Here is a 24,427-nt window from a genome sequence, read left to right as displayed (position 1 = left end):
GTCTGAATGGGACTATGTCTGTCTTACGTATGAGTGGTTACTGGTTAGACTTGATGTCTTTGTTTTGGGTTGGTCTGTCCCCATGAGATATCTATGGGTTTATAATAGTTCTTAATAATTATGAATGGAGGATAGCGGCCATTGTTTTGGGTAGTTGTGTCTTTTTCCCGGGGCATGTCAAGGGGGTTTTCAGACTGTACCATTAGGATTTTAATGGGGAGAGGGGTCCATCTTTGCTTTGGTGTGTGGGTGTCTTGCCGGGGCATGTCAAGGGGCTTTCAGAGTGTACCACTGGCTATTGAGTGGTCAGAGGGGGCCATCTTTGTTTGGGTGTTGGGGATGTCTTGCTGGGGTTTATCCATAGGTCTAGTTTTACTAAAGGTGTGGCCTAAGGTCATTTGCTATGCTGTGAACACCAATTCAAAATAGATTTGTTTTATTTATTTTGACACAGAAAACTTGGGCGGATTGTTCCATTAAATCAGTCTAAAAGATTTCTGTCTGTCTGATAAAAAAATATCTGTTAGGTTACTGATCCACCCACTTGTGTATGAGAGGAAGGGAACTTGACTGATAGCAAACCAGATGGAGACCACATAGATGGACCAGTTCCAGCCGGTGCCAAGTGCCTGTTTTCCGGTTTGAGCGCTGATTACCTGGAGAGAACGTGCCTAATGGCCTCTGTCCAGACGCTGATGACTCTCTATATCTGCATTTGCAGCCATTTACAAACTCAGAGTTCCCAGTGCGGAAAAAGTGAGAGAGGATGTAAATGATGAGTAGGCTACAAAGGTCGAAAATGTGTCATTTGTGTACGTGATTATCTTACTTAAGGTAGGCCTACCTCATTATGCTACGCTGTGTATCTTCCACTAGGAACGGGAGCTCTCCCAGCCCAGCCGCATGGGACACAAGTTCAACAACACAAGACTATGCTATGGTGTATTGATAACAACACAAGACTATGCTATGGTGTATTGATAACGACACAAGACTATGCTATGGTGTATTGATAACGACACAAGACTATGCTATGGTGTATTGATAACGACACAAGACTATGCTATGTTGTATTGATAACGACACAAGACTATGCTATGGTGTATTGATAACGACACAAGACTATGCTATGGTGTATTGATAACGACACAAGACTATGCTATGGTGTATTGATAACGACACAAGACTATGCTATGGTGTATTGATAACGACACAAGACTATGCTATGGTGTATTGATAACAACACAAGACTATTCTATGTTGTATTGATAACATGTTGTATGTTTTCTGGAGAAGATATGATGTTGTGCAGAGTTCAACTATGTAAGACTGGAGCATGGTTATCGTACTGTATGTGAAACTAATAAAAGGAAAAAAAAGGGGGGGGGGGGGTATAATTTTAGGGTTCTCTAAGTGCGCACATTATAACATCAGAACACCTTTTAGCTTTTTTTACTCCTTAGTGATGTCTCTGTAAGTAGTTTGGAGAGTCTCTGTAAGTTTTTTGTTGAATGATTGAGACTAGCATTGTATATTTGTGTCGCAATTCAGACAATTCAGAGATATGTCTCTTGTGAGTGGACATGCTAAAAGATCTGTGAACCCGACCTAGTTATGCATGGGCATCGTCCTAGCCTTTGTTTATTTACTGTTTATTTTCCTGAAAGTACTTAAATAAAATCATTAAGCCCTGACCAACCCCCCCCCCCCCACCCCCGTTGGTCTAGAGTGCTCGAGTGGGAGGATATATTTGAGCACGGCAACATGCACATCCTATCTCCCTCACACACATGCAAAACGAGCACACAGGAACACACACATTTCCATTCTCACTAAACATGTTGTGGAGACACCAGACAAGATAACGATTCTTCCGCTTCATTTTGTTTTTAGATCATCTGACAGGTAAGAGCCACTCTTCATATCTAGAGCTTACATATGACATCATACGCTTTCTCAGAACTTCATGCGTCGGTTTAGGACGTCAACGCGTCTTTTCACTGCCATTGATGATTGATGTCAGTAAAAATATCTGGAAACAACTTATTGTATGACTGTCTATTATGCAATCATCAGTATGTTGTGTCCTTGGAATTTTATTCATTCTGCAGACATTTGTAGAGGAGTCAGTACACTGATAATTAACTGATTTTTCTGAGAAAGGGTGAGAAAGTGAAAGCTCATAATTCCAAATATTGCAGATTTAATTTGATGTTTCTATTAAATTAATAGCAGCAGTGGCAGAGAGTGTGGCCAAACTGGGTAGAAAATATTTTTCCAGAAAATACTTGCTTGCTAAATACTTGTATCAAATAAAGAAAAACATTTCAGCTCATTTCCATTGAGTTTCATTTCACGTCAGATGCCACTGTTGAGCCTTTTGGAGATGTCATGGGCCTGCTGGGACGTTTCTTGCTTGAGAACGCCAGTGAAATGCTCTCAAAGGCTGTTCTGTTGTGGATGGGGTTTTTTGCCTACAAAAGTAGTGAAGTAGTGAGTAGTGTTTTTGACAGTAAATAGACTTGGTTGTTGATTGGCCGTTGTGTGAAATTCTTTACCAACAGCACAAGAAATGTAACATCAGTCCTGTGTTTATTTTCAATTAGCAGCATCATGAATGTCTGAAGGCGCCTGTTATGAAGAACAGACGCGTTTAATGCCACTGTTTTGCAGCATCATACCAGTTCATAGAATGGGTTACATTTTCGTTGGTTGATATATTATTATGGACATTTTGTGCAATGACTTTCAGAAAGTACACTAAGTCTTTTTGAGCATTTGTATGTGTGAGTGTTTATTGTAGGATAGAGACAACAAGAGAAAGACAGAGAGCCAGAAGGACTGAGTAATGAGTACTCAGTAAAAATGTGCTCTGACCTCATGTTCATAGACCCCCTTAACTAAACAACTATTAATCAAGAAGACACTTCTGCTATGTCCACTCACATTTTGAAGACATGGCATTTCCTCAGATTCACTTGTTGATCCTTATTTATAACATAAAACAGAGAGTGTTGTAGAGCATAACATGAGGAGAAAGCATTGTCTTTTGTGTGGTGCAACCGTTTTGCCTTTGAAGATGATCATTACTGAACAGGAAGGCCTAGTGCTTTTGATGGTAACACCAAAGATGGTTGATTACGAAGATACTTCCTGAGAGGTCATTTCCTGTCCCAGGAAATGTATGCAAATAGAGTAGCAGTACACTCTTAAAACTGCTGGGCTGTTTCACTGACCCAAATGCTGGGTCAAGGCATCTGGATGATGTTTTGGGTAGATTTAACCCAGCGGTGGGTTAGAAATAATAACCCAATGCATTGGGTTACACGAAATCGAGGCTCGACCGTTAGGTCTCCATAAAAATCTCCAAAAAATCTTTGATTCCACCATCTTTTGAATGACTGACTCCGAGGGACAGACGTGCCAACTTTTTTCCCCTCTCCTTCCCTGTTTCAAGTAAGTACATTCTGTATGTCTATCACATCCATGTCAACATAATTAACATAGGCCTATAATTAACATAGTCTAATCATATTGTGATGTTACTAACGTTGTTGTTAATGTTATTGTTGAAGGTCATCATTTGTAATGGTAACTTAGCTGTTAGCATGGGAATGACACTTGGCATGCACTAATATTAATGATATTGACACGTTATAACCAATTCACATTTTCTTAAAGAACCCAAAACGATGTGAATGTAAAATAATGTAAATTGCTGAATAGTCATAGGTTAACTTCAGGTATAAGTTAGGCTAATTAACGTTGCTCAACTGTTTGCCTAGCAAAAGCTAGTTAGCCATAGTTAAACCTTATCCAACGTTACTGTAACATTAAGTAGCATAAAATAATAATTTAAAATAATACAATAATTTATTAGCGGAAATCGAATCAAAACAAATCTTGAAGAAGCACTGAAAGGTAGTGAACACTATTCTCTGCATGAGTGACTTTCTGGAGAGATTAGCTAAAGTTAGCTTCATTTCCCATGTTTAATAGCCTAAACTAGCTAGCAGCTAATATTAACGTTCATTCATTCATAATTGTGTGCCGCTAACATAGAAACTAACGTACAGTAAATGACCGCAAGTAACGTTAGCCTTATCAGAGGATTGAGGCAGGGAAGTCATTTGTGAGATAATTTGGGCTCAGATTAACGTTAATTTATGCCTGTTAACAAATTTTGTCGCTGAGCAAACTCATGTTGGTAGCATATCTTATAAATATAATGGCAAACTATATTGGCAAAACTGGCCACGTTAATCTGAGCCCAAATTACCTCACAAATGACTTCCCTGCCTCAATCCTCTGACAAGGCTAACGTTACTTGCGGTCATTTACTGTACGTTACTCCTGTTAACACAAAAGGGATAGGCCAACTAGGAAATTAAGTGTATCGTTAGGAAATATGGATGGAGGTGAGGTAACATTAGGTTCACTTGATGATGATGAGGAAGAACTTTCCCATGTGTGTCGTGGTTAACGTTAATTTTTTCAGCCATGTCTGTTGCGCTAACGTGGTGCAAAGGAATGAAACCTAGCATGGTGCGGTAAGGATAAAACGTGACTAATGTGTTGTTTAATGGACAGGGAAGCACTGCAGGTATTGTGCATATTTAATCAGTTCCCTTACCGCATAAATGCAGCGTAGTGTACAGCCAACGTTTGCACCGGTGTGGAACGAGTGGCCACCTGGAAAGACTGCAGCGTCTTTTGTTTGAATCTGAACGGTGCTGCTTTCTACATTCCCCATTCCCTTTCGCAAACGTCCTCCACATCTATCTATCTATCTATCTATCTACTGGAATGGTGTTTTTTCCTATTATCCTTTTTTTTAGAGAAGGCCTGTGGGCACTGGACTATGGGTTTTCTACAGGAATAGGCAGGTTTTGAATAGTAACTGCACTAGTTATAATACATTCACAATGTACAAACTAGGCTGCTTCATTTGTGAGCCTGTAAGATCAGCTACAGTTAACTAGTTTCTATCCTGTGTATGGAATTTAAAAAAATTTCTGTTTTTCTGCAGGTAGATTTCTCGGTTTTGCATCCAGAGTCCTCCAGCAAGTTAGCAGAGTAATGGAACCTGTTCTTTTTTGAAAAATACATTTGCATGGCCAGGAAGGAGAAGACTGCAGACCTTCTCATGATCATAGACAACCTCTCAGCAGGTATTTCATTTAAAAAAAAAAATGGTTTGATTCTGTATATAACTGAAGCTGGCTGCAAAATTTGAACGTGAATTTGACTACATGACGACTCAAAGGTCAACAATAAGCAGGGTTTTTGATTATTGGATGAGACCTTTAGGGGGACTTAGCCCCTTATGAGAAATTCACATACAACACCTTGCAAAAGTGTTGAATAGGTTATTGTTGTTATGTTTAAGGGTGTTGAGATTAGATTTAGGTGTGCTTGAGTACCCCTAAAAAGAGTCCCTGCTATAAGCCATCTTGTTCTAACTTAATCCATTTTAGAGTATTTAACTATAGTTTGTTTTAAATATTTATGTTGCAGAGAAATGAGGAGATGTGGCTTTGCAGCTGCTGCCCATGCAGATCCCACCAAGTGTATGGAGAGTACCTACCACCGTTGATGAGCCTGTGAGTTAAGACAATTGTTACAAATAGAACAAGCACCAACTATTGGCACTCCTGGTAAAATTGATTAAAAAGAGCTATCCCAAATCGTCCAGCCATATTTACTAGTATCAGTATCAGAGGCGAAAGAAAGTGGTGACTGGTCATAAAGTTTGAATATTTGGTAGAGTTCTGGAATTGAAGCAAATAAAAGCTTGGCCTATTAATCAAGTTTTTATACACTATGCTTTTTACTCACCTTTATCAGGGGTGCCAATAAATATGGATAGTGCTGTACAGTGTAGTTTGCACCATTTCACTAATGACAGGAGATTATAATGCTTTTATGTACTATGTACCTATGTACTTTTACTTAATCATTTTGTGTGTGTGTGTGTGTGTGTGTGTGTTTTTACCTCCACAGATTGGAACGGACATTGCTGAGTATCTCACACGAGCAAAGGCAGATTACCCATTTGTAATGTACTGTTTTTCCTCCGTTTTTTGACTTGATGCTACTTCTTGGCCATTTAAGTTAGAGGCCATATACTTGGAGAATCTAGTTTTACCATTTTATAATGACTTTAATTTTGAGAAATGAATGGGGGAAAAATTCATGTAAATAAAAATATCAATAAAAGAATGATTGAAATTTGAATCTTTTCTTTATTTCTTAAGCAGTGTAACATTGGTAATAATGATTAAGATAAAAAGCACCAATAATAATTGGTGACTGTGAATGAATAATGTAAACACAGGGTTGTAATATTTAACCCACATATTGGTAGCTTTAACCCAGCAATGTAGCCATTATTAACCAGCTGCTGGGCAGAAAACATAACCCAACATGCTGGGTTGGTTAAGGGCTGGGTTAAGATAACCCAATGTTGGGTAGGTCCTTATATGACTCTGCCGTTGGGTTAAAATAACCCAATGTTGGGTAGGTCCTTATCTGACTCTGCCGTTGGGTTAAGATAACCCAATGTTGGGTTGCTCCTTATCTGACTCTGCCGCTGGGTTAAGATAACCCAATGTTGGGTCTGTCCTTATCTGACTCTGCCGCTGGGTTATTTTTGGGTTATTTCTAACCCAGCAGTTTTTAGAGTGTAGTACACGCCCCGCACGAGGGGGGGCCACTATCCCCCATTTATGCAGTGATCGGGCTCCCTTTTTAACATTGAGGTCTATGGCAGAATCCAAGAATTTCCCAGAATTTGTCAAAGCCTTATTTTTCTGAGCAATGGATGCACATTTCGGACACGGTATCATGATCTCCAAACCCTCCTCCCCATTTCAGGAGAATGTCGTGACAGTATGACCCTCTGGTCAGGAGAAAATCAACATTAATGAAGTACACCAAGTTTATTTTGTACTCCGGCTTGTCTGGCGTGGAACCGAGGCGTTCAAACGTCAGTCATACGTCAGTGACACGCCCCTGTGCAGGCGGGGACTAGAGTGTGGCTACCCGACGGGACACGACGGGTTCGGACAAATATTTAGAAATTGTAGTCGGGTTCGGTTCAGGTTCGGACGCATGGGGGCGATATGCATTGGAAGCTTTACATTTAAATTCCTTATTATGTTGGGTAACCAACAGGTCTGCTTTACATGATGCAAACGTTTGTTTTTTGAGAATAAAGTAAAATGTAAAAAAGACCTAATAGCTTTCTTCTTGTATGCAAGATTTGTTTATCGTGACAACGCATTTCAGGCATGCCGTCTGAAATGCACACGCGTTGTCACGACTACATAAACAAATGGTTATGCACATTTCTCACATATGCACAGTCTTGGGTGACCTTAAAAAAAGTTGTTAGCCTATCAGGAGATTTTAAGATTATTTGCGTTGCATACTGTGGTAAAGACATAGGCTACCGGTAGGCTATAAGGTCGTCTCGTTCAACTGGATGAGGATTTCCTCGAGTTGCCCCAATTTACGTCGATGCTGCATATGGATCAGTGACAGAGGCACTGTAGTTTCAAAGACTGTTGCAGTTCATTTCAAGACTTTTCGTCAATGATAAGACAAGAATTTTATTTCAATAGGCTATGCTTGCTTGGGCCTCTTGTGTTAATGTGCGCTGTGTGTGACCTGCGTGCGTGCACGCTCATCTGATTCTGTAGACAATTTGTTGTGTGTTCCGTTTAATGGGCTAAAAAGACAGGCTATCCACAAACGTGAACGTTTAATCACTAGCATGGGAATAACTGAGGCATCATCTGCGTCGGGCTCGGGTCGGGTTCGGACATAAAAATGAAAATGCCTGTCGGGTTCGCACGCAACTCTGTCGGACGCGGGCCAGGTTCGGACAGAAATTTGTGGCCCGATCCGCACTCTAGCGGGGACTGAACCAGAGCCCGTCTCTGACTGAACTCCACTTTGCCCTCATAGACATGAACTAGGACGACCCATCTTGCTACGCATTAATTATCTTTGGTAACACTTGACCATATCGACATAAGAGTGACATGACACTGTCATTAACACGATACTGTCATGACACATGAACCCTAACTCTAACCCTAAACCTAACATCACCCATCCATCTCACTCAAGGCCACTATTGACCCTCACCAGATTAATTTTCTAGACACCACCATCTTTTTCACCCCCGTTTCACCCACACACAAAACTTTTAGTTCCAAAGTTTATTTTAAACCCACAGACACTCATTTACTTTTACACAAGCACAGTAATCACCCCAAACACACGTTTAGATCCATAGTTAAATCACAAATAATCCGCTTTCACCGCACCTGCTCCTTTCCCACAGACCTTCACCATGCCATACAACAACTTTTTCAAGCCCTCCGTAAGAGGCACTATTCTAAACGTTTCCTCCGCCACATTAAGCACTTGACTCTGGCCGGCCTTGCTCCCACTCACTCATACACCCCAAACACTTGCCCATCACCCACTCCCACACCAGACCTTCCTCCTAACCCCAACCCGGACCCCAACCCAGACCCAGATCCTAATCCCAACCCTTTTCCTAACCTTAACCCTGACTCTAACTCCAACCCTTTTCCTAACCCTAACCCCAACCCTCTTCCTAACCCTAACCCCAACCCTCTTCCTAACCCCAACACACCCCACCTTCCAACACCACACACTCATCTCTGCATATAGACGCAATAAAAACCTCAAAGACCTCCTCATACGCACCACCTTCACCCGTCACTTACAACCCCCACCCCCTAAAGAAAACGTACACTTCACCCCTCACCTCTTTATCACCAATATTCATAGTCACTGTTCTGCACCCACCAATCCATTAAACTTAGACACTCCCAATTTAGTATATGTTATCACCTGCACTCACTGCCACATGTTGTACATCGGGGAAACTGGACATACACTACGCATACGCCTCAAACAACATCTGCACAACATACACAAAAATACACGCAACACTTACCTCGTCACACACTTCCAGACGCACAACATCACACATTTGAGGGTCTGTGGCCTTGAAGGGAACCCAGGCTGGACTGTTTTACAGAGGAAAAGAGCAGAGAGATTGTGGATTTTAAAACTTCAAACATTACACCCAACAGGTTTTAATGAAAAATTAAATTAAAGTTTTAAACCACTCTGTGTCTTTTTTTATAGCTCCTCTCTTTTATCTCTTCTCTTTAACTTTTATTTTCATTTTATTTTATTTTATTTTATTGGACTTTTAGATGGGAATAGTGGGGCGAGAACAACTGGCCAGTCAAACCAACTACATACTAAAATAAATTTTAATTCTAATTTCCTAAACCTAACTTGTTATGACAAAAACAGAATTTTTCTGTCTTCTTTTCTGTATCACTTAATAACAGAAGCGTTATAAGTATATATACTCTTTTGATCCCATGAGGGGATCTCTGCATTTATCCCAATCCGTGAATTAGTGAAACACACTCAGCACATAGTGAGGTGAAGCACACACTAATCCCGGCGCAGTGAGCTGCCTGCAACCACAGCGGCGCTCGGGGAACAGTGAGGGGGTTAGGTGCCTTGCTCAAAGGCACTTCAGCCATGCCTACTGGTCGGGGTTCGAACCGGCAACCCTCCGGTTACAAGTCCGAATCGCTAACCAGTAGGCCACGGCTGCCCCAATTACGTTATGTCATAAAGCAATTTCTTCGCTGTTTTCTCACTTTTTGCTCGCAGGTTTCTCTGCAGAGCTCCCCCTACAGCTTCGGAGTATATTTTACGACACTCCTCAATCGGTCAGTCTGCCGTTTCCTCTTTCCCTGTTCCTCTGACAACGGATTATTCGCTTTCTGCTTCTATTCGCTGGCTCTGCCATGACCAATGTCTGAGAAACTCCATCGCTACTTTGTTCTAGCCGGAGCCTGGCGTGTGTGTGTAATCAGGGGATGGGCAGTATTTCTGATACATATTTAAAATATGTATTTCAAATACAAAATGGTACTTTGTAATTTGTATTTTATACAAAGAAGCCTCTAATTGGTGACTGATCTTTTTTCTCTCCACTAGAATGGCTCATGAGTTGGGGATGGAGGTGGTGAAGAGTGTCCAGATCACGCTCTACCTCCTGACCATCATCCTGGGCAGTGCGGGGAACTCCGTGGTCATCTGGATGGTCGGCGTGCGAATGAAGCCGACCGCTAGCAACGTGTGGCTGGTGAACCTGGCGGTGGCTGACCTGGTTTTCTGCATCTCGCGCGTCCTCACCGCCATCTCGCTCGGCCTCCGCCACTGGTCGTTCGGGGTTCCGCTGTGCCAGGTGAACGGTCTGCTCAAGTACACCAACATGTTCTGCAGTGTCTTCCTCCTGGTGGTCATCAGTGTGGACAGGGCCCTGTGCATCTGGCGCCCTCTACGGGCCAAGATCATGCGCACCGTCTCCCTGTCCCGGGCGGTCAGTGCGGGTGTTTGGGTGGTGGCGCTGGCCTTGAGCTTGCCGTACGCCATTAACCGCACCACTGGGCTGGACTCATACAACAACACCAAGTGCACCATGGAAACCATGGTGAGTGCCGGAGGTCGGACTGGTCTGTACCTGGTGCGGTTCCTGTTTGGATTTCTCCTGCCATTCCTGGTGATCGCCTGCTGCTACGTGTTGGCCGGGTGGGGCATCAGGCAGTCGCGCCTGAACAGGAAGATGAAGATCCTGCACATCCTGGTCCTGCTGGTCTCGGCGTTCTTCCTGTGCTGGGTGCCCTACCACGCCCTGCTCCTGGTCAAGATGGTCAACAGCAAGAGCCAGTGGGTGAAGCTCGGCCTGCCCGTGGCCACCGGGCTGTCCTACTTCAACAGCTGCGTCAATCCCATCTTGTATTTCTGCGTGGGACTGGACCGGCAAAAGAACTTCAAGAGGAGCATTTCTGGAGCTCTCCGCCGAGCCCTGGAGGACGACGGCATTGGGCCTGTGACCGAAGGCCAAGAGGCTGAGGGACAGGGGGTGATTTTACAGCAAAGCACAAAACCCCAGGATGTTTAATCCTTGTATTGTGTTCACGTTTTGCTCCCTTTTGGACTGTTCAGGTCAATTTGACACAGGACATTATTTTGGTATTTGAAATCAATAAAAATATCTCAACTTCCAACAATAACATATGACATGAATAGTGTTAATGAATGTCTGATAGATCACTTTTAACAAAGTAAGTGACTCTTAGTCTCTTAGTAGCCTATTCCTGAATTCTGTCCCTTTCAAACTACGTTAAAATTGTGTGTTTAGCCGCTAGCATAATAAAATCAAAACACAAATACAAAATCTTATTAGGCTATAGGTCCAAACCTATGAGTTTAAGCCTTAGTTAAAAGGTGTAGGTGTAAGGTAATTAGTCAAAAAGCCATTGCATTCTGTGTAATATAGAGGTTAACAAAGATGCTCTAGTTTGTAATTTCTTTTCAAATATAAATGTTGGAGACAAATGGAGTCATACCGAAGGGGCCTCATTTATAACGCGTTCTTACGCACAGATTTGATCTTAGACCGTGCATATGCTCAAATCCATGCCAACGCTCAGATTTATATAAACCGTCTTTGATGTGGAAAAGTGCTTATCTCCACGTCAGGTTCAAACTTGACGTACGACCATTTCCTTGTGGTAATGCCGGGGTACTGCAAGTAATCTGAGGTCTAAGTGCGATGCATTTTCAAAATTCCAAGACCAACGATCTCATGTCTTTCTTTGCTCTATGCATGATTAATATCAGAAGATTTTTAAAGACGTTTTTGGACGCAGCTTAATGTTTCATGGTTTGGCATAAAACTGCTAAGGAGAACTAGCACTTAAGAAAGTGAAAAAAGTATAGCTTACTTATTTCATAATATCTATAAAAAAAAAAACCTACAATAGAATGATTGAAACATTCTTACAGGTGATCTAGTATATTTAGTGTTCTCACCAATCTAATATTGACCATAAAATGTCCAATTGCCCTCATTTAGGAGAGGAAAAGTACATTCGTGCCAGGGATGTAGTGGTAAAATAAGAGGTGGGTGAACTATGAATTCTGCAATCTCGGTGAGGTGGACTGCGCCATGTGGGTGTTGCGTCTGAGTTCCGTAAAGAGGTGCAGAGCGCGCACCTGTTTGCTTTTTTTGACTGGCAGTGCCCAAGATCAGATGACAATACGTGAGTTGAATAATGTAGGCTAAAATATAAAGGTAGGCCTAAAGCAAACAATAAAGGACAATGTTTAAGCCATTGGACATTATTGAAAGAAAACGATAGCAAATATGCAGAATGAATGGATAATGACCGGCGAACTAGGCTACTTTTTCAGCAAAAACATAGCCTATCCTAAAAGAAATGTTAAGCCTACATGACATATCACGCTTATAATTTTGTCCAATTTTGTAGGCTAAATCAGCATATTACCCTGGGTCATATTGGAAACGTACAGTAGCCTACTGTACCATAACGTACATGATTATGCTGTAGGCCTAGAGGTCTTTCCTTCATAAGCTAGGCCTACCCATTTTTTTTTCTACAAAGTAGGCCTAAACATAGGCTACTAAATGTTGATTATTCACATTACTGCAAGCAAAAGGAATGAAAGCGAGCAGAGGACAATGGACATGGATGCCCAAGAGCTCAGGGGGCCCTAAAGCCCAAGCCTCTGCGTGAAGTTGCTTTTTCTCCACCCTTCTCTTCTCTTTCCACAAAGCTCACCAGAAGTCACCATTTAAAGGGTCATTTAAAAAAAATCTTCCAAGGGAGCATGCCTCCAGACCCCCCTATCTTAACTGGGCCCAGGGGTTCATAATCCATCCATGCGTCCATCACACATTTGGACCCTAATGACTGACTTTGCACTGATGTTTCCAAAATCGTTTCAGTGGTTCATCAACTCGTAACAGGGTGAACGGCACTTCTGCACTTCTGTTGCCTTTACAACATGATGTATTATTACTGTGACCACAGAATACAGCAAAACTGCTGGGAATGTATCAATGTAATAATAATAATAATAATATAGTAATATAAGTAAAACTCCTGAAGACCCAGTTCTTCAGAGGGTATCCTCTTGTAGCACTACTTACAATTTGCCCTAACTTGCACTAATCACCTGCCTAGAACTGACACCTGACTGTATAAAAACAGCACTCACTGATGCACTTGTTCTTAGTGTCCTCTACCTTTAAATTGTTTTAAATTGTTCTAGAATTGTTGAGAGAATTGTTTTAAAAAGCTTTAAACTGGCTACCATCTTGTGAGTCGCTTTGGTTAGAAATGTGTCAGCCAAATGTAATGTAAAGTATAAGTTTATATATATATTATATAAGTATAAGTATAGTATAAGTATATATATTCTTTTGATCCCGTGAGGGAAATTTGGTCCCTGCATTTATCCCAATCCATGAATTAGTGAAACACACTCAGCACACAGTGTACACACAGTGAGGTGAAGCACACACATTAATCCTGGCGCAGTGAGCTGCCTGCAACAACGGCGCTCGGGGAGCAGTGAGGGGTCAGGTGCCTTGATCTCCAGCAGGGTTGATTACTGCAATGGACTTTTCACAGGCCTTCCTAAAAAGACTATCAAACAGCTTCAGGTGATACAAAATGCAGCAACTGGGGTTCTCACAAAAACTAGAAGAACTGACATTACAACACATTACTCCAATTCTTAAGTCCTCCACTGGCTTCCAGTAAGTCACAGAATTGACTTTAAAGCACTACTGCTTGTTTATAAATCAGTAAATGGAGCAGGACCTAATTACCTTTCAGACATGTTTCAGCAGTACACACCCTCCAGACCTCTCAGGTCTCAGGAGAAAAACTTGTTAGTAAAACCTGCTGTTAGAACTAAACATGGTGACGCAGCTTTTAGCTGCTACTATATGCGGCTCAGCTCTGGAACCAACTTTCGGATGACATTAAAAAGGCCCCAACTGTAGCCAGTTTTAAATCTAGACTTAAGACCAAACTGTTCTCAGATGCTTTCTGCTAACTGCACTGAGTTACAAATTCTGGATCTGCCTTGAAAATAATTCTACCTTGTGTCTTTTATTTTGTCTTTTTAATTATTCTTTTTTTAAAAATGATTTTACTTTGTGCGTTTTATGTTTTTTTAATTTTTATTTTTTATGATCTTTACCTTTTAAACTATTCTTTCACTATTGCCCTTTTATGTTTTTATGTGTTATTACTGTTTGCTTTTGTTTTTGTAAAGCGCATTGAATGACCTCTGTGTATGAAATGCGCTATATAAATAAACTTGACTTGACTTGACTTGAGTGTAAGCGCTTTCAGACATACGTGTAAGACCGGAGGTTCTGCGGATGTTAAACGGTGGGGCCATATCTGAACGACATAACCGGTCATATGGAAGTCCGAATTTAGCCGGTTGTTGTACTACTCCCCCCCTAGTATTTCCTCCGGACATTATGTAAAAGTACTCTGTCTGAAGGAAGGGTAGAACATGCAAAATTCACAACTTCAGTGTGTCGGTGACGTTTCTTTTGTGCGTCCATGTGGTTAAATCTGACTTAAATGCCAGTGTTATGATGGAGTGGCATAGTGCTGTCCAGAAAATCTCTGACCTGGAAAGATGCAGACATCACGGAGCTACTGTCCATGTGGGCAGACAGCATTGTGATAGAATATATGAAGGGAACGGCAAGAGACACGTTTATGTAGCCTACAACTGCATCGCAAGGCCAAATGAAATTCAAAAGACCAAATCATCATAAGCAGAAGGCGCTGAAAAGGCAACAGCGACGTCGTTGACGACAATAACAGGAGTATTTAATAAATTGTTAGCCAACACGGTTGGTTTTCTGTTCATTGATAGCCTTCTCATGACCTCACTGCTGAGCTCGCTGATATTTGCTGAGCATATATGCCTAGAGAAAATGAAAATGAAGAAAACCCAACTTTGTTCCAAGCTCCTTACGTAAATGCAATAGACACATGGGGAGAGGATGCTTTTGGAAAAATAAACTATGAAAAAATGAACCACTTCACTGTTATGTTAGTATTTTGTTTGTTGTTAAAAAATGTTGTATATGATGGCCTTGAAGTCTTGAGTTAGCCTACTGAATTGGCTGGTAGGCTACCATAAAGTTCATGCATGCTCTCCAACGCAAACCAGATTTGGGGTTCCATAGCCAAGTAATTCTGCTACATAACGTTGAAAACAGATAAATGTGTTTATTCGAAGCACACATGTAGGTCAATTTCAAGTGCGCACTTACGTGACTACTTCAAGTATTAGCCTACGCACAATAGATTTTTTCTTCTTTAGCCTACATAATGCATACACTTTGTAAACAAACAGCAGCTGTGACAATGGCCGCATATATTCTGCGTCATATCTCGCCTCTTGTGAACTCTACAAGCCCTCAGCCCTCACTCGACAACCACACGGATATTCTGTAATGTGTGTGTATGTCGTTCACACATAGGTCCGTATAAGGTCAGTATAAGGTCGGCAGGTTAGCATCATATCTGAATCATCCGAAGGGTAGGACCTCCGTTTGACAAACCTCCGCATATACTCCGGAGGTTATATCTGAAAGCGCTTTGTGAGTCACATGAGGTTTCATCCCATATTTTCTCCACGGCACTCACAGGTCATTTTCCAATAAAAATTAAGCAGATACATAGAACAGCACGTTACCACATCTGCAGTGAGTACATCAACCATTCAAACCCATATGCCCATATGCACGTGCCCAAACCACATTTGGGGCTAGTGTCCTAGGGGACCCTGGTTTAAATCCATCATCAATCATTGTTTATTCAGGGGAAATTGAAATCTGACCCGAGTCCATTCCCGATCTCTCTCTCCCTCATTTACTGTTAACTCTTCGCTGTCATGGCCATTAAAGGTTAAAAAGACTAGAAATATAGGAAATATAGGCTAATTAAAAAACAACAACAACAACATATCAGCACACCAAAGCAACACTCTACATCCAGTGCAGTTGAGCTGTTAAAAAAGACAAAGGGATCTAATTTGCTGGCAATACTTTGATACTGTCGCACACAAATTAATGCTCAGTAAATTAGTAGTCCAAATCATTTAGCTAATTTAATACCATGCACATGACATGACTACATACAAACATGGATGACATGGATAGTGAAACCTATTAAAAAACTGACTGTAACCTATTAAAAAACTGACTGTAACCTATTAAAAAACTGACTGTAACAAAGTAAACGTCCATCATGTTTAACTAAATGTAAATATAAATTAACCTATAAACTACCCAAATAAAGCTGTAGATTAGCCTACTATTTTACTGCACCGCCAGTGAATTTAATACAGTATATTAATTTCAAATAACTTTTAAAGGCCTATTAGCTTAACAGGTGGAAAAAGTAGTAACATATTTGGCCACTGAATAAATTTGTATTTAATTTCAAAATTACGTTTGATTATTCATCAGGGTATGGGGGTAGGCCTAAATATTCAGGATTTTTAATAAAACCCACTTTCTGGAACAGGCCCCTGTTCTCACGGTTCTCATAGCGTGGTTTCTTTTCCCTGCATTTTCAACAGGACCCCCCCCCCACCCTCCCACAGTAAAACTGTATGCAAACATGTGAAAAAGACAATAAGGTAAAATGTGGCACATTTCTAGAGTGCTAAATCTGTCCAACTTGCATCATAGTGGTATATTGCCCAGGACAACAGTATAATGTTCACATGCAGTATTCATACATTTATCAAGCACGGAAGAGATTGTGCATTTGAGATTGACATTTGATCTCATGTTTATTTATTACCAGGAAAGTGATTTGCCAGCTGTATTTCTGAAGAATATTCCCATTAAAAGGCCTTTTGCTTATAGTCATTTGTCTATCTAGCTTGCCAAGTTGGCAGGAGTTTGAAATCTTATGTACCATACAATGTCCAAATGCTTTTCCCTGGGGTAACTTCAAATGTTTACATGAATGACAGATCCCATCCTCTGAAGAATTCCATTTCCCTACTGGTTGCAGCTCTGAAAATGTCGGGAAACCCAACTGGATTTGTAATATATATCACAATATCTTCTGGGGGTTTCTGTTCCCAGAAGAGGTCATAATGTTCTGTTGAGTGCTCTTTTTTCTGTTTGTTATCATTTGGTATTTTTTATCTTTTAGTTTCCACTTGTTTACATGGTCATGTGAACACTTTAGTATTTCATTTCATGGTCATGTGAACGCTTTAGTATTTCATGTCATGGTCATGTGAACGCTTTAGTATTTCATTTCATGTGCCTGTCTAGCAGCACCCCCCCCCCCCCCACGGCATGTTTATGAAACTCAATAAACAGTTGATCACTCACAAAAAAAAGGTCGTAATGTCTTGAAGTGCCATTGAAAGAATTAAACCAGTCTGGGATGTGACAGGTCAGTTGTTCAGGATATTAATGCTGAAACATAGAATTTATTTTTAGAATTGGTTGTGAATATGGTGGGATGACATTTGTACTGCTGTAATGTAAAGGACCACAAGAATGAACTTTCATGTCAAACTAGGATATGTGGTTGTTATTGTGTGTACCATCATTCATGAGCCAAAATAAAGTCACACTAAAACAATTTGAACTTTTTACAAACAAATGTGTTTATTTTTGTACAGATACAATTATAAACATATGAATATACTATATTTATATACTATGTTTATAGTTTGTATCTTTGTTACATTTTTTATTTCCAATTTAGCTGCTTCAGACTGTTAGATCCAAAACACATGTATACTGTCATTCATCTACTAAAAGCCTCACTTAAACTACAGCGACATGTGAACCACACAGGAACGTATTTTAGAACACCATACAGGGGTAAGAGAACACTGGAGAAGAGTCATGAAGAATATCATTCCAAGCCAGTTGTTTTAAAGTTAGGTGAGGAAGACCTTTCAATGTCCTTATTCCCAGACACAGGCCTGAAGTCTCATGAAGAATATAATTCCAAGCCAGTTGTTTTAAAGTTAGGTGAGGAAGACCTTTCAATGTCCTTTTTCCCAGACACAGGCCTGCGCAAGTGATTGTTAGAGTTACAAGGTAAGCAGATTACCATAAATAAATACCTAGGGTTAGGGTGTCAAAGGCTTTATTTCCTGTTGAGGTATTTAGCATCTGCTTTTACAAATCACACTAGCTGCATCACTTACAGCATTTAGACATTTACATAAACAATCTGCAAATGGCCACACCAACACATCACTGCTCATGCTGGACATAAATGCCCTTGGGACAGATGCGTAGTTGAGCAGAATCTTTTGATGGGCCAAAGAGAGGGAACATCTTCTCAGTGAATGTGTCCTTGAAGGTGTAGATGTGTGTGCCCTCGCTGGGGTCACTGAAGGTCACCTCGCCCTTGTCACAGTCCAGCTGAATGCGGATCCTCTGAGGCTTCCTGTCGTACTCCAGACGTGTCTCGGGGGACGTGCCGGCGCGAAGCTTACGCTTCCTCAGGATGATGGTGTAGAAGCCTTCCTTGGGACACACAGTGAAGTTGCCCTTTCTGGGCACGGACTCGCGAGCTACTCCGATGCGGCAGTTGGGTTTGTTGCCGACTTCCACCTCCCAGCTGTGGACCCCCTGGCTGTAGCCCTCGCAGCCCAGCACGAACACATACAGGTCAAAGCGCTCGGGGTTACTGGGCAAGCTCCTCCCCCGGATGCTGTAATGGACGCTGCTCAGCTCGTCAGTCAAGGCAAGCTGAGGATGGGCCGATGAGGGGTCCAGCGTCACTGGAGCTGTGCAAGCACACAGCATTACAGAAATATTTCGGTTAAAGAGGGAAAACATAACAAACGTTTCTCTTTTCTCTATTTTTTTAATTAAGACATTAAGATCAATTTCCAAAATGTTAGCATGTGTGTATTCTCACAACTATCAGCAAAGAAAAGTTGTATTTTTTTACTGCACTTTGATCGGTGTGAACTCCTCAAAGTTGTACATCCCCCAGATGTATTAAGGGCCCCCCACTTATTGTCGTATTTTCTGTCCTCCCCCAGAACATTTTTAATTTGTTTGATGTGATTTCCTGTATTCTGGTGCATTTTGGGGATGGCCAATACTAAATTCAATCACATTCATAGTCTACATCCTGATTTGTTGATATTGAGGCAATGATTCCATGCAAAGGCTTGGGCTTCAGGGCCCCCTGACCCCTTGGGCCCGGTAGGCCCGTGCAGTAATCCATCCCTGGCTGCAGCAGAAGAATTGGTTAGTGACTGGATTATTACGCCTGTTTGAGAGTAGAGTTCCATGTCAAATCAGCCTAGAAAATCGCCACGTTTCATTTTCCGTTGGTCTTATTACACTTTCTAATTTGAGAGGAGACAAGTTTTAAATAGGAACATTACCGGGAATCTAAGTCACTTTTAAACGTGATGCTAGCAGGCAAGATGCTAATGGTCTAATCTGATTTAATGATCTATGTTAGTCTGGTGCTTAAATTGCTATCACCAGACTCAGAGAACAGCTGGATGAACTGGAGAAAGGTAAAAATCAATTGTTTAACTCAAGGGGAGGTGGAAAATGAGTGTAATTCCCCAAATGGGGGAATATCCCTTTAAAGGAACTCTTATTACACACAGAATTGTATGGTCTAAAACATTGGCGTACTCACAGTGCTGAATCGATCCAAGCATTTTCTCCCAGACACTAAACTTCAGAGCACTTAAGTGCTTAGAGATGTCAATCAAAGGCACAGGAATAGAGTCGGGCTCGTCTAGTGTACACTGCACCCTGATCAAGGAATGTAATATAAGATGCATCATCTTAGTGTATGAACAAAGTGTGTATGGATGTACAACTTGTTTGTCTTCACATTACATTTAAAGAGAAACTATGCAGTTTTGGCAATTTCTTCACTGTTTTCTCGGTTTTTGCTCGCAGGTTTCTCTGCAGAGCTCCCCCTACAGCTTCGGAGTATATTTTACGACACTCCTCAATCGGTCAGTCTGCCGTTTCCTCTTCCCTGTTCCTCTGACAACGGATTATTCACTTTCTGCTTCTATTCGCTGGCTCTGTCATGACCAACGTCTGAGAAACTCCATCACTACCTTGTTCTAGCCAGTGCCTGGCCTGTATGTGTGTAGTGCAGGAAAGCAACTCGTTACATCGCAGGGTAGCGAGCTATGGCTACGAGACTTTCTGTCTCTGAGGCCGTCGGCCCGCTGGCCCAAAGTTGCAAGGGTGGTTTTTCCGCTCAAGAGGAGCTAGGGGTAAGCGAGACGGCCACCGTTCAATCAAAAAAAAGTAATATAACCATTCCAATGACTTCAAAGCTGTTCAGTTAAGGTAAATTAAGCTAAAAAAAACCCTGCATAGTTCCCCTTTAAAACACGGTGGATACCAGGTTACCAATTTCTTTTCATGCCAAATGAATAACTTATTACCTTGTCTTGATCTTCTTGAAATTCTGAAAAGTACAGAGAATTCTTATTAGTACTTTTTTGCTTTTGTATCGATAGGACAGTGGACAGAGACAGGAGATGAATGGGTGAGGGAGATGAATGGGTGAGGGGGATGAATGGGTGAGGGGGATGGGGTGGGATGGAGACATGAGCGCAGGCCAGAATTGAACCTGGGTCCCCATAGGGCGCTGAGACCCAAATGCAGTGTGGTGCTGCCACTTGTGTCACAGCTCCCCCAACAAAGAAGTACTAATATGTGACAGTTACTCAGGGGAACAGCTGAGAAAGAAGTACTAATATGTGACAGTTACTCAGGGGAACAGCTGAGAAAGAAGTATTAATATGTGGCAGTTACTCAGGGGAACAGCTGAGAAAGAAGTACTAATATGTGACAGTTACTCAGGGGAACAGCTGAGAAAGAAGTATTAATATGTGACAGTTACTCAGGGGAACAGCTGAGAAAGAAGTATTAATATGTGACAGTTACTCAGGGGAACAGCTGAGAAACTGTCACAAGTGTCAAAAAAGCATCGAATGTGGAACTAAGGGAATCACCTGCAGGAATTCCATATCTGGAATTTCCATCTCGCGTTCAATGCTCTCTATGACAGCTGAGAGAGATGCCAACTTGCTGGTAATTGTTTTCACACTGTCCTGGAGCATCAGGGATTTCTGTTGTTCTTCCTTCCTCAGACTGGCTATCCGGGCAGATTCTTCCTCATACAGAAACCTGTGAAGTTTCTCAAACTCTGATTTGATAACGGCTTCAGTTTTATCCGCCTGTTTCTGAAAATTGCAAAAGGAGAAACTGAACTGTCAAAACATTGAAACCATTCTCATTAAAGTTAATACATTATGTACTTCAAATGGGAAAAGCCTCATATTGTTAAGAAAAATGTGCTGAAGACAGCTTTAATTGCTTGCACTGATAGCTGTGCTGGTCATGTCATCAAACACAGACTTCTTACTGCCTTAGTCTGTTACACTTTAATTGAAGATCAGAATCTTAGGTACAAAGTGCAGAGGGCCTGTATTCTCTCTATTTAGTCACCATAGTGAATGACAACTCTCTGTGTGCCACACTGCAGGCAGTTATTGAATAAAAAGACTGCTGTGCACCATGAACACTTACCTTTAAGAATGTTGCAGTCCCATCACAACCTCTCTTGAGCTTATCTAAATTGTCAATCTTTTCTTTAAGGGGCTTCAGATCAGTCATTAACTTCTCCTGCAAAAGATGAGTATGACATGTTAGACTGATTCAGACCAATCTGTGGTTTCCAAGATGAGTATGCCATGTTAGACTGATTCAGATCAATCTGTGGTTTCCAAAGGGGTCAAACATCATTTTGTTCAGATGTTAGCTTATATCTAGTCTATTGGGACACAGTGACAACATATCATGCAACACAGCGCACTGTGCTGTGCTAAACTTGCTTCAGGAAAAGCCTTTGTGGATGAATATCCATCGTGGTTCAAAATAGCGCACATACACGGTTGCGTGAATGAAACTGCATTTGACGAGAGAATAGGGTGTGGGCGTCATGACGTAATTACTCCTCCATGTTGATTGCCTCCTTTACCGCTACTCAGACTACTGCCTATGACTACTGCGTAATGTACTCCCTCTCAGCCGTTAATAATGCTGATTTTGTCAACATACCGGTACCTGGCTTCTCTATTGAATGCGTCCCGGTAAATTCCAGATCCTTTTCGGGATTATTCCAGATCCTTTTCGGGATTTCAACATATTTCTTCTATCTATTTTTCTATCTATTCTTTCTCAACTCTACTTCTAGCTACATCTCTTCATTCAACAACGTTATGTCAGAGTTATTTTAACGTTCGCGTAGCCATCAACATGGCCGCCACGTCCCACAATGCAACGCGGATCCCAACGACAGCCTATTAATGCCATGTTTTTTTCGAAGCGCAAGACTGCGCGCGTGGCCTACCTTTCGTTCCTCAACTACGGCATTGAACCGACAAACATCGTGATTTTGGTGTTGCCCTGATCCTATGCAGTCAACGCAGACAGCCTGGTCATCCTGTTTGCAGTAAAGCTTGAGATTCTCTCTGTGAAGAGGACAGAGGGCTTTACTGACTCCAATCTGCGCTTTCCCCTTCAAAATCAGTTCGCAGACTTGTTTCAGTGCCAGGTTTAAAGAAGGGAACTCTTTGGAGGATTTTCTCCTACAGAGTGGACATTCTTGCGTGGCTGTTTTGCTCCATAATTCTTGAACACACTCTTTGCAGAAACTGTGACTACAGGATAATAAAACAGGATTCTTGTAGATCCCATAGCAAATTGAACACGATATTTCATCCTCTAGCCGAGATGTTTCAATGCTTTCCGACGCCATGATAACGTCCTTTCGTTTTCTTTCGAACTGAAACTGAAACTTTTCTTCAACCAATATATTCATTACCTGTAAGCCATAATTATCAAAATTAGCCGAAAACAAAAAATGGCTTGAAATATTTCACTTTATAGCCTATCATATAAGATATAATCTAGAATATATGAAAGATCCACTTTTTGAACTAAATTAGGGGGGTAAATGAACTTTTCCAGGATATTAATTTTTTTTTCAACCATTTAAGAGATCATTCACGTACTTGCTGGTTCCCTGTGAGTCATACAAAGGCACTTTAAGATTAAAGGACAAGTTCGGTATTTTACACTTAAAGCCCTGTTTTCAGATAGTTTATGATTAAATAGAACGTTTAAGATTGAAATTTGGACATGCTGCTGTCCTGAGAATTTTCGGTTTCTGTGGTAGCGCCCCCCCTCCTCCAGAACGCTGCATAGGTGCACTGGAACAAGCTTCCTAAAACACATTAAACTTTCGTTTACAAAGACGTGAAACTCACCGAGTGGTCAGGGGTGTTCGCTGATATGCTCACACAAAAATCGCTGCAAAAGATGCTTTCCAACAGGTGTTTACCATGCGTTGTAAAACTGTGGAGCTATTTTTCCAAACGCCTCACACCCGTAAATTCTTCCGTTGAGAGCTTGAATAATAGACACTCCAGCCCAGTTGGTGGCGATAATGCACCTTACACCGTCTTGCCAATTACAAGCAAACTACTGGCATTTCATTGAATACACAGAAGAAGCAGAAGATCGCTGTCTTGAAGTATTTTGCAACAGACAGCTAAAAATGAGGCAATTTTGTGCAGTTCCGAATTGCGGGAAAATTTGTAGCAAAAAAAAGTTGTCACAGACTTCCTTTCAACGATCCAGAAAGGCTAAAGTTGTGGCTGGAATTTCTGGGGTTGGATTTGAGCACACCTGTTGAGAATCTGCAGAAAGCTGATCACCGTGTCTCTGCGGTCTGCATTTTACTGAACTTCGCTGGAGGTCGAAAGAAATCGCCCAAAAAGCTCTTTCGCCTGAGAAATACAGCGGTTCCCACATTACCTCCTGGGACAACAGAGTTGGAAGAACTTGGGGTAAGGTTGACATTTTGTAACGTAACGTTTGTAACAAGCGGAAAATGAACTTATTTGTTATGTCCATAACCTGTCATGTTCACATCATAAGCCTAACACTAACCCTAGCCTACATGAATAATTTGGCTACATGATTTTGTACGTTTACTATTTTTTTGACTGTGGAACTTTTATGATGAAAACGTAATGATTCAAGTAGGCTATCATTCACATCGTGCAAGTTCCAAGACATTTTAGCATTAGCCATGGTTGGACATGACAATAATTTGGATAGCGTAGTAGCCTACGATACCGCGACTGCATAAGACTACAGAAAGATTACAAACAACCCCATATCCGTTTCCGGCAGCGGAGTAATACCCGTACCTCACAGCACATCCAATACAAGTCAATGGAGTTGGACAAAAACTACAATAAAACCTGTTGGAAAGAATCTTTTGCAGCGATTTTTGTGTGAGCATATCAGTGAACACCCCTGACCACTCGGTGAGTTTCACGTCTTTGTAAACGAAAGTTTAATGCGTTTTAGGAAGGATTGTTCCAGTGC

At 41.4% G+C, this 24,427-nt stretch overlaps 2 protein-coding genes across 3 annotated transcripts; one reads left to right on the top strand and one right to left on the bottom strand.

Annotated features, from left to right (window-relative positions):
• Positions 1-1,812: 1,812 nt before the first annotated feature.
• LOC143118247 (C3a anaphylatoxin chemotactic receptor-like) lies at positions 1,813-11,242 on the top strand. Its single transcript, XM_076279337.1, has 2 exons — positions 1,813-1,905; positions 10,069-11,242. The coding sequence occupies exon 2, from the start codon at positions 10,070-10,072 to the stop codon at positions 11,033-11,035; it is 966 nt and encodes a 321-aa protein (XP_076135452.1). The 5' UTR covers positions 1,813-1,905; position 10,069; the 3' UTR covers positions 11,036-11,242.
• A 6,848-nt stretch (positions 11,243-18,090) lies between these two features.
• On the bottom strand, positions 18,091-23,072 carry LOC143118652 (E3 ubiquitin-protein ligase TRIM39-like). Of its 2 annotated transcripts, none has more exons than XM_076279693.1 (6): positions 23,044-23,072; positions 21,557-21,652; positions 20,980-21,210; positions 20,407-20,429; positions 19,635-19,753; positions 18,091-18,756 (listed from the first exon to the last, which is right to left on the bottom strand). In XM_076279693.1, exons 2-6 carry the CDS (start codon positions 21,641-21,643, stop codon positions 18,218-18,220), a joined length of 999 nt encoding a protein of 332 aa, XP_076135808.1. In that variant the 5' UTR covers positions 21,644-21,652; positions 23,044-23,072; the 3' UTR covers positions 18,091-18,217. The 2 variants fall into 2 exon arrangements, with proteins under 2 accessions (XP_076135808.1, XP_076135807.1); XM_076279692.1 differs by lacking the exon at positions 23,044-23,072 and adding an exon at positions 22,380-22,897.
• Positions 23,073-24,427: the final 1,355 nt, after the last annotated feature.

This window comes from Alosa pseudoharengus, unplaced genomic scaffold (assembly GCF_046254945.1).
Source record: "Alosa pseudoharengus isolate Yale_2024_CS ecotype anadromous, Long Island Sound unplaced genomic scaffold, YU_APseudo_1.1 YU_APseudo_1.1_scf_12, whole genome shotgun sequence".
NCBI classification, from domain to species: domain Eukaryota; kingdom Metazoa; phylum Chordata; class Actinopteri; order Clupeiformes; family Clupeidae; genus Alosa; species Alosa pseudoharengus.
The sequence above is the reverse complement of the archived record's forward strand: the minus strand, read 5'-3'. Positions and strand labels throughout refer to the sequence as shown.

Excerpts from the sequence above, each read along its gene's own strand:
- LOC143118247 (XM_076279337.1), top strand. The coding sequence starts at position 10,070 with ATGGCTCATGAGTTGGGGATGGAGGTGGTGAAGAGTGTCCAGATCACG.
- LOC143118652 (XM_076279692.1), bottom strand. The coding sequence starts at position 22,850 with ATGAATATATTGGTTGAAGAAAAGTTTCAGTTTCAGTTCGAAAGAAAA. Across the intron at positions 21,653-22,379 it reads CCGTAGTTGAGGAACGAAAG|GAGAAGTTAATGACTGATCT; the intron begins GTAGGCCACGCG and ends CATCTTTTGCAG. Across the intron at positions 21,211-21,556 it reads GGACTGCAACATTCTTAAAG|AAACAGGCGGATAAAACTGA; the intron begins GTAAGTGTTCAT and ends TGCAATTTTCAG.